The 10,442-nt window shown below is 43.5% G+C and overlaps 1 protein-coding gene across 5 annotated transcripts in view; it reads right to left on the bottom strand.

Moving 5' to 3' along the window:
* The window catches only part of PCSK2 (proprotein convertase subtilisin/kexin type 2), a 112,468-nt gene extending 102,464 nt beyond the window's left edge, over nucleotides 1–10,004 (bottom strand). For 2 of the 5 annotated variants that reach the window (XM_048298146.1, XM_048298143.1), the window contains exon 1: nucleotides 9,600–10,002. In XM_048298146.1, coding sequence (XP_048154103.1) covers nucleotides 9,600–9,779 — 180 coding nt within the window. In that variant the 5' untranslated portion in view covers nucleotides 9,780–10,002. Of the gene's footprint in view, nucleotides 1–1,269; nucleotides 1,372–9,599 lie in introns of those variants that run through there. The other 3 variants (XM_048298145.1, XM_048298142.1, XM_048298144.1) reach the window with 3 other exon arrangements.
* Between the last annotated feature and the right edge of the window lie 438 nt (nucleotides 10,005–10,442).

Consider the following 10,442-nt stretch of genomic DNA (forward strand, 5'->3'; position numbering starts at 1 on the left):
AGTCTTCCAGTTGCCAGAGAAGCAGTTGAGTAACAATTAGAAACAAAACTGTGATATTAAAGGACAAGAGGGTGACTTTTTTTTTTTTATCATAAGGTGGTAGGCTTGAGAAGAGCAGGGGAAGGAAGCTTTAAGACATTTTCAGCAGAGCCAAGTAAAAGAACACTTTGAGACACTTGTTTCTTGATTCTGCTAGGAGGAAGTCACAGACATTAATCCTCACTATTACAAGATCAGGTCAGAGGCAAATCCTTTACTTATGCCACCACAACCTGGAGAGAGCTCCTGTTGCCTCCTGTACACAACAGCACAATGGTCACTTCACAACAAGGAATAACTGCTCTGAGTGGGGTCAAGAGCTCTGTGGTAGATGTAAGAAAAAGGATGACTCAAACCTAGCAAAAATGATGAGAAAAGAAAGCAAACAGCAACACCACCTCTTACCCTTCCTCCCAGGACCTCCCTCATTGACCTTTCAGGCAGCTGTGAAATAAGTCTTTTACTACCAATTAATAAATGATGGAAGTTTACTGATGGCAGAAATTGTTTTCAGTCCAGCATGTGCTTATACGTTATCTTGCTCCTATTACATTAGTCAAGCAAGGAAAATGTAGGGTTTTAATTAATCATTCAGCATTTCAGCCTTTAGAGCCTGAAACACTGGTTTCTCTATCAAGGTATAATATATTTAACCTGAATAATATATATTCAGTTAGAAGGGCAAAAGGGATTTTACAGCATCACACTGAGTATTTTAATCTCCATCAACAGAAAGAGAAAAAAATCCACCTGCTTTTCTGACCAGGTTTTATTCTGAACTGTATCTTAATTGTAGGAGAAATTGAATGGTTTTACAGTTAAGAGATGAAAAGTACATTTGCCTGTGAATTTTGGGGGTTTAAATGGCAATATAAAAATTAAAAGATGGAAATGCTACCAAGATGATGATGTCACAATCCACGACCATCATTCCATCAGCAAAGTCTTCCAAACCTACAAATGTGTTCCAGTTCTGATTTTGATACTTCTTCACCCAAATTCTGAGCTGACAGTTCCACTTTACAACTGGCTCAAAATAACTTCTAAATAGCTAAATTCAGTTGAAATACAGTCTAAAATTAATTGATACAGAGAATCATAAGGTCCCCATGAGACTGATTGGAATCCAACAGTCATGGTTATAGCTAATTCACCATATCTTGGCTGCAGCTAAAAAGAAGCTTTTGCTGCACTTGATGTTGCACAGTAGGTGACAGAGACAGTACTCACCCACAGAGCAGATTTCAGAATCACACTCTTCTGTTTCACTGGCTTTTCATAAAGAATGAGTAGGCAGAAAGAAGGATCCTCTGTCATCAGGAAAGGGGAGGCTATATTCCACCTCTTTCACTACCCATACAAGGAAGAGATTTACCTCTGTGGCTCTAGTTTGGCATCCAACAATCATCTGAAACAGTGCAAATTTCTCTATTTAATAATAATAATAATAATAATATTTAAATATGTATTTTCTGGGTTTCAGGTTTTCACAGGTTGTTTCTTTGGAGAAAGCAGCTCTGATATATTACCACCTTATTCTTCTGGTAAGCAATAATCTAGTTCAGTCATGAGTATCTGGGACACATTTGCCAACTGGTTTGATGTAAACACTGAGGTCATTACTTCCATTTGCTTTCTGTGGAAAAAATAGTTAAGAATGTAACATTTCCACAGAAGTTTTGTTTGAGAAGGTAGGTAATACATGACAATGTCCCAGTTCACTCCTTGTGAAAGAGCTATCACTACCCAATTCATTTGTTTATAATCACAGTGTATAAATGGAGAGATTGGTCAAGCTCATAATTTCAAGTCCAAGTTCCGGCTACTTGCTGAACACAGCCAGTGTTCAGCTGAGTTACACTGTTGAGCTACTGTTGTAAATCCATGACCAAATTGTATTTCACACTGCATGATAAACTGTGTGTCATGGCCACTCAACACAGTACACACTGAATTCAGCTCTCTCTGGACAGTGCCTTCTGTCACAAAGCACAGCCTAAGCCTGCTGAGCTGAAATTAAATCTCCATTTCAGTAGCATAGGGTTTGCTTTTTCAATGAACTTATGAGAGTTAAATGCAGAGCTCGCCTTGATTTACAAGAGCAACACACCAGACATTGACAAATAGCTGAGCAGTTCAGCTTCCTCCCACCAGAGGCCATGGATGGATGGATGGAAGTGTTGGGCTGCTCACTGCAATATTTATAGCCACCACGCAGCAGCATCCTGTAGAGACCTGACCCATTTAATTATCTGAAAAAGTTGAAAGAAAAAGAAAAAAACCCCAGAGTTTCTGATGACTGGAATAATATTGCAGGACAAAGGTAATTTTTACATCTATCAACAGCACTGAATTTGCTGCTACTGCTAACACAGAAACTACCCAACCATGCTGTGGACTGGAACTGCACAAAAGGGTTTCCCCCTACAATATTTTAATAAGAACTGGCAGAATTTATCCTTCATTTTAACAATTTGGCTTGATTTCCAGATCACAGAATTTTCTGTGAGCATGGATATTTCTCAGAACTTACTAACGGAAACTATCTACCAGATAAATTCTATGTTTTGGCAACTACTTTGCAACTGCTTTATTACAAGCATTTGAAACTTGAGTTGCATGTATTAACTTTAATTGAACTATTCCATAGATAGATGAGTTTAAGGGTCACATGCAAACTTCTACTTAGCTACACTAAGTAGTAACTATTACCAGCATAACTATTCCAGGAAGACTGGAAGCTCCTTTTTTTGTTGTTGATTTTGGCTCATTTTGTTTGTTTGTTTGTTTAAATCAACATGGTCTTACTGTTAAAAGCTCCAGAGGAAATTAAATTTCTGCTAATATTGGTCTGACTTAGAAGGAGGTAAACATGTCAGTACTCCTACACTGATAGTAACAGCACTGCAATTGGGTTTGTTTCCCCACTTTAACCACATCAGTACAGTTACAGCAGTAAAAGTTTTCCTAAGAGTTGGTAGGGTCTTATATCTTGTCACCTGTCACGTTTTGTGAAAAAGATAGAAGGCTATCTCTCACCTTCATGCAACACTTGATTCTCAAAAAGATAACACAAATTTAAACACTTCTGTCCTTTTCTGAAGGAGCCAAGCAGCAGACTCTCTGGGACCATTTGTCTGCTAATAAATGCCAAGGGTGCCACAGGATCACAGAAGGAAGCATTTCAAGCTGGGAGTGAATTGATAATTTCTTTTGGTCTAGAACTTAAATGTGGATTTGAACTGCCAAACTACAAACAAACTGCCCTCCCTCATTTGCAGTACCCTAAACCATCTGGGTCTGGTTAGACATGACAATGGGATCTGTCCATCTGATGCAAAATCCCAAGTCTTCAAAGCAGGGGACTCTTGCAATAAACAGTTATCCTTTCACTGCACAGCTCTGCAGACAAAGGTCAGGGGACAAATTCGATTCTGGATATGTTAACAGCTATAGATGTCCATATTGCCTCTCAGTAGACTGCTTTCAGCATCTGAAAAGCCTACCTAGAAGAATAAGAGCTTTAAGTAGGACCACAGAAAGACCCACAACATACGGGATCCCAAAGGTCAAACACACAGAGGCAATTCATACATCTGGATGTTGTAGAGCCCAGGAATAGTCTGACAGTCATCTGCCAGAAAGTTATCTGGGCAAAAGGAAGGAGACCCCAGACTGACAGGCACTCTGGGCTAGATTGCAGGAGATAGGCTAGTACACAGCATGTTCAGTCCTGGTATGCTGGGATCACAGTGTTCAGGGAATGCTGTCCACTTCTTTAAATGTTTTCTCCTTCACACTGGCAAAACTAAATATAATGTAAATGAAAACCCATAACTGCACATTCCCCGTCGGGCTGCACCATCAAGAAAAAACCAAGTGCAAAAAGAACTGCACTAGTCTCTACCACGTGTTCTATTTTGCAAATGAGTCCAAATAACATGCAATAAATAAAATTATAAATGCAGGCAGTTTTAAAAACAGCCAGAATTTCATACCTCTGTTCACTGAACTGCAGTTCAGGAAACAAAACAAAAATCTATAAAGGTAAGGTTTAATCTGCATGTTTAGCTAAGAAACAACTACACCGCGTATTCAAAACAGTAATGGAGCAATTACAGCGGGGATCTATAGTAGGGGAGACTAACCTTGTTTTACACTCAAACAAGTGTAAAATCTGACAAGGTAATTATTTTATAGCTCAAATAGAACACACACCAGCAAACAATCTGAGTCTCTGGTAGAGAAGGAGCTTTACAGAAACTGGGTTAGGGATGTAGTTGAGCCTGTGGTTTACAGATGTTCTCAATTTACAGCTTTCATGTGCATAATTGATTACATTTAAGTAATAGGGTTTTCTTTTGCTTGTTCCAAGTTATCCAGTTAGCCAGTGTTTACTCCTGGAGCTGTTTACGCATCCAAGGCAGAACACAAAATAAAATTAAAAAAAAAAAAAAAGGCAACATTTCCAAAGAAATACAGTATTTCCATATATGAGGCAAACTCACTTCTAGCACAGCAAAATTCTTTTTTGATTCCACTAACATTTGTCTCAAGTGTAAATAGGAGTGAACAGGCCTCTCCAGACCATACCCAATGTCATACCTGGACTCCACCTGTGAGGAGCCAACAAGGCTCCCTCCTGATGCAGATAGCTGCTCTCTCACTGCATTTCCCCAGTTACTTTTTTCATGTGTTTTTCTGGAAAAGGGAGGTCTATATCACCACCCAGCAGTGTGTCTGCCCACAGCAGAATCAAACTTTTCCTGCTATTCAAACGCTTCTTCCCCCTAATTTACACACATCAGGATGGAAACTGAAGCATTCGTTGCTACGGTGAGATAGCCTTTTTTTTTTTTGTCTTACTAAAACAGAACTGCAACAGTGAAATCTAGAAAATTAAAGCTCTCGGGTTCCTCAGAAAATTTACATTGTATCCTCCATGTCTAAGAGGTTTTTCTGTTTCTATAATAAAGGAATGCTTTTGCAAGCAAACATCCTTTCCTCTAGATCAGCATAAAACACAAGCTAATAAATTATGAAACACATATTAATGCACAGAAACACTGCATTCTGAGGCTTGATCTTGAGTCCTTGGACTCCAGCCGGCCCATGTCGGGAGGCCTGAGCTTTCTGCCTCCTCTTTGCATGGGATGTTCCATTGCTTCAGCAACGGAACCACACTGGAGCACTCCTGCACCCTCCATGCTGCCTTTACTTGGCCACAATTACACTTAATTACACAATTAACATTTCCACCAGCCCTTGGATTAGCAGCACATGCGAAAGTAACACAAGCATGTTTAACTGTGAAGCACGGACACAGGCTGTGCCAGGACCCTGGCTAAGAATTTCCCTTCTCTTCTTTACACCAAGGTTAGGTATTGGGGGAAAAGGAACAAGAAAGATACATATGTATATAAATACATACATCTATAAACACAACATCCAAACCCATGTCCACAAACAGCATTTTTCACGTGCACTGAATGCCATCTGTCCATCACAGTGACTCCTGGGCATGCAGAAGCAAGGCAAACACCTATTTCCCAGATTTAGAAGTTGACCTGCCCAGGAGGGCATTTTAAGGCTTTAATATGTGCATTCCAGGATGAAATGTTCAGGATCCCTGATAGAAATCCCTGCAAAGAGCTCCCAGGGCTGCAAACTCATTATTCTGCCTCTAGGTCTGCCTTCTACACCACATCAACTCCCACCTCACAGGCTCTCAGCCTAAATGCAGGGAAGTGGGCTGCTGCAGCAAGAAATACAGCTTCTTTACCTGTTAAGTCTTGCTTTTGATAAGTCCGTATTCATGCAATGTAAAGAAAAAACAAGAAAACCTGAATGCTCCCAGTGTTTCATCAAGAACTTACTGGTTGGTTCCACAAAGCCTAGTCCTCAACCAGCAGTCTCCTAAGCAAAAACAGGAAGCAAAGAGGTCACAGCTGTGAGAGGTACACTGATTTAGTGAGAGATAGGATGAGGTGATACATCAAGGAAGAAATAGACCAGCTTTGGGCAACATAAACATAAAATTCTCCACATTTTGAAATCCATGTTTGGTTCTTATTTTAAAACCTGAGGCCACTGAATGCTAATTGTTTAAAACCCTTCACACCTCAATGCTACTAGAAGCCTTTTAGTTATGGTGGCATTTTGTGGATTGTCTCAGTCTCCCTATTGTTGATGAAATTGAAAGAGATGCCTAAACTCTGATCTCCAAATAGAAGACCTTTCTAAATGCATCTTCCAACTCTCCTTCTTAGAAACTAATTGAGAATTGCAAGGCAAGGTCAGAAAGCAGCTTTTTTCAGCCTGCATTAAGAAATGTATTCTGGTGGCAACCATGCCAAGAGGCAAATAAATCAAATCAATCAATCAAAACCAAAAACTTGTTCTTTTTGCACTTCTCACAATATTAGGGGGGCATTCTCACAATTCCTGAACGCTTAAGAAAAAAATATGTTTTATCACAGTTATTTGTTTCACCAGAAATACACAGAAACAATTTTAGCAGGTAAAAATGGATTGAAAAATTGCAAACATTAAAAATAAAAATCAAAGAGCACAATAAGCAGTACAAAGAGGTCTGTATTCAGGATTAAATCAGGGAAGATTAAAGAAAAACTGACTACTCTTTTTGGCACTGACTCATGTTAGGATCCTAGACGTAAACAAAAGCACCTGTTTATGTAAGCACCAAGCCCTTCTTAATCAATTCATGGAGCACTGAATTTAAAGCACACATTTAGCCCACCTGATAACTTGTAGTCGTTTCAGAATGATGGCAGGAAGCATGGCCAAAGAATTAGTTAGAAAGCACATCATGCAGTTCATAACATTAATCTTAAAGGCAATGCTTTCTCATGCATTTCTGCAGAAATCTGTTAAGTAAATGTAATATGCACTTGCTCAGAGATTGCTTATTGGGGAAAAAAACATGTGCACTTAAAATACCTCATTTAAAAAACAGCTCCCACAAAGTCATGTTAAAAGAGATCTGTGATACCCTAACAGGCATAAAAGAGATCTTTCTCATACACATCTTAAATTCATACACAACTAAAAAAAGCAGAATCTGCTCTTGTGTTCGTACTGGGAAAGTCCCTGCACTGAAAAAAAAGGTGATTATTTTCAGACAATGGCTCTTCTCCAATATGGTTAAAGTTAAACCCATTTTTTTTTAAGTAAATAACTCAATTTATCATCCAAACAGCATGTGTCATTGAAGTGTGTAAAAGATCACTTCTGCTTGTGGTGTAATTTGGTGGGGGTGGGGGGGGGGGGTGTGCTGGTATTTTTTGAATATTTCATTAGACAGCTTATCTACACATAGTACTTTCCCTCAGGAGTTTCCCACCAACAGCTCTGTGCTTCTCTTCACACGGCCACGTTCATCCTCCTGCACTGTCGTTACCACCATGAAAGCTGAGTCTGCAGACTGTGAGCTGCTAGACAAGCCTGATGATAGCAAAACAGAGAGGAGACTCTTCAGCAGTACCGAAGAGCCATTGGCATAAACGTCACGAGCTTTTATTAGCGGCCAATTATCACCACCCAAACCCCGTTAAGAATGAAGATTGCTATCAACCTCTCATGAATTATCCTCCAGCACAGCCAGCAAAATGTCAAACCCTACCAACCTTTCCTCTTCCCTAAACTTAATGCCTTGCAAAAGGCAGGGTGGTACTTCCTTTACAGCTGGGGAGGAGGGATGGGAGGCTTACTAGCTTTCCAAGGACTGGGACAGTATAACCCAGAAACCTTGAGACAGTATGTGCTAAGTACTGCAACCACCTGCTGCCCCACGCCATGAGCACACACACACATCACACCGTGGCTCTGCTGGGCTTCAGAGATACCCATACCCACAAGAAACAGCCCTCTAGTGGCACGTCCTGGAAAGCAGGTACTCTCCTCTTGCACTGACTTACCCAAGGGATTTCCCTCCAGTTCTCTCCTGAGATGAGCTACAAGGCTGATTTCCACGAAGAAGTCTCCTAATGTGGCCAAGGCATCCTGGGTAGAAGCATGGTAGAGGGGAGAGGATTCTAGCAGCCCAGAAGCTGCATTTCTCCATCCTACAAAATCCTCTCTCTCTCCCTGTCTCTTCCCCACTTGGACTAGAGGATCATTTGAAAGCATCTAGCAAATCATAAGAAATTGAGCTGTGCAGGAACATACCCTTCTATCCTAATAAGGCCTTATCTGTCAGATAACCCCAGGATAGGAGGAAGAGAGCACAATCAGGAAGAGACTAGAAGAGGAAAACTGTTGACCAAAAAGCTGTATCTAAATTTCATATAACCAAACCTAATCCCCACAATTAATCCTTTCCCAAATGTATCAGCAGCCCAGCTCTGTCACTATCAGGACAAGGCTGCGAGCCTAAAACAAAAGCATCTTATCAAAAGCAAGAGTTAGCTGCAATCACAGCAACAATGATCTTGTCCTCATTTCTCTAACAAGCTCCCACTGGAGTTGAAATGAGGCAACCTGAGGGAGGGAGTCTCACTTGATATGCTTTTTTAATTTTTATTTTTAAATCGAGGTTTAAAGCCATTTCACTCATTCAAGTTCAGGGTGCTATTATAATTCATTTCCTTGGATGTAGGACCAGGCTGTCATTGCATAACTGCCAGGAAAAGAAAAAAAACAAACAAGCAGCAGCAACACTCACAGCCTGCCTTCCTTCTACACTCCAAGCAAGTCTGCCAGGAATTTTATTGACTAGGGCACTCTATCAGCCTCTCCCTGTTTTCACCCCAGGTCTTACTGTACCCTGAAATATTTAGAGGTCTAATTATTATTTGAATGGGAGAGATTTCTAGCAGAGCTGGACACTCTAGGAGCCAGGAGGAGACCTGCCACTCTGGCTGTGTTTGATTTTCTAGGACCTCAGGAGCAAAAACAACCTCCAATGGCACTTGAAGTTTCCCAAGTTACATTCATTAGTGAGAAGCATTCATTGCTTATCATGCTTAATATTAAGCAACTTCCTCAGCCTAGAGTAATCCTATTTCTCTAGGAGAATAATAGGGATATTAAGAAGCCCACGAGCATCACAAACTTGAGTGTCAAAACCCCTGTGAAATCTTCTATTTAAATTTTGTGCAGGCTTCTCCACAGAGATGAGGCTTTCATTTTTTCGCAGGTGCTCCGAGCAGTTGCAGTCGCGCTCAGGAAGCCCTGGGCGGCAGCCCTAGCCCCGCAGGATGCCCGCTCCTCCGTGGCAGGATGTTTATATAGTAAGTCAAAAGGCACCGAGTTACCATGTGGGAAACTCCGCTCTCTCTCCAGTCCAATATAACCACCCTGCTGGGCCAGTGCCGAGGAGCACTTGCAATGGCTCCTGGCACCGCTATTCCTCAAAGCCCCTCGGGAAGCGGGGATTAACGCGGGCACAGCGGGACGCGCTCCGCACCGTCCCTTTCCCCAGGTGAGCGGCGGGCAGAACCGGCCTGGGGCCACTCCCGCGTCGCCGGCCTGCCCACGGCACCACACCACACGCCCGGAGCCCAACGTGAAGGGCACCGCGGCGCTCCGACCCTGCTTACCTTCCGCACCCCGCCAAAGCCGTGCTCCGCCGCCACCCGCTCGGCCTCCGCCTGGCCCCCGTCGTACAGCTCTACCAAGAAATGGTTGGTGTAGACGGCTCCGCGGGCTGGGGCGCCGAGGAAGTGCAGAAGGAAGAGGAGGAGGAGGGAGCCCCGAAGCAGCGGTGGCCCCGCCGGCATGGCCCCGCGCTGCGCGCCTGAGGAGGCAGCCCGCCGGGCGGGCGGGCGAGCAGGAAGCGCCCAAAAGACGGGAGGGGAGGAGGAGAAAAAAAAAAATTAAAACAAATGAGAGCGACAGAGTAGGAGGAGATCGGCGTGGAGAGCACCGGCCGGGCGGTGCGGATCTGTATTCCGCGGCGGCCGAGGGGCAGCAAGAGAGAGCCGAGGTGGATGGAGGGGGGGGGGGGGGGACAAGCCGCGCTGCCAATCATGGGCGGGGAGGATCGCCCCGGCCCCCCCCACCCCCCCAGCCCACGGCTCCCGGAACACTCCGCACGCCTCCCCAGCACCCCACCCCCGCCTCACGCCCACCTTCCACAGTCCTGCCCCTAGGAAGCCGCACCCGCCGATTGCGCCCGCACAGCACGCAGCAGCCCCCCGCCATACCTCTAGCCGAGCCCGGCTCTTCTTCCCATGGGGCTGAGGGGGAGGGTTGCCGAGTGGAGGCAGACGGCCCGAAGCTGGAACCTATACACGGTTGACTGTGGGGACAGCAGAACGAAAGACTTTGGCAGGACCTTCACCGCTGGGGCTGGCACTCAGCTTATGTCTTCGGCCCAGCAAACACAAAATATCTGGAGTTCCCCCCAAACCTCCCTCTCTAGCCAGAAGCCTGCACCAGCT

This window comes from Corvus hawaiiensis, chromosome 3 (genome assembly GCF_020740725.1).
Source record: "Corvus hawaiiensis isolate bCorHaw1 chromosome 3, bCorHaw1.pri.cur, whole genome shotgun sequence".
Classification (NCBI taxonomy): Eukaryota; Metazoa; Chordata; class Aves; order Passeriformes; family Corvidae; genus Corvus; species Corvus hawaiiensis.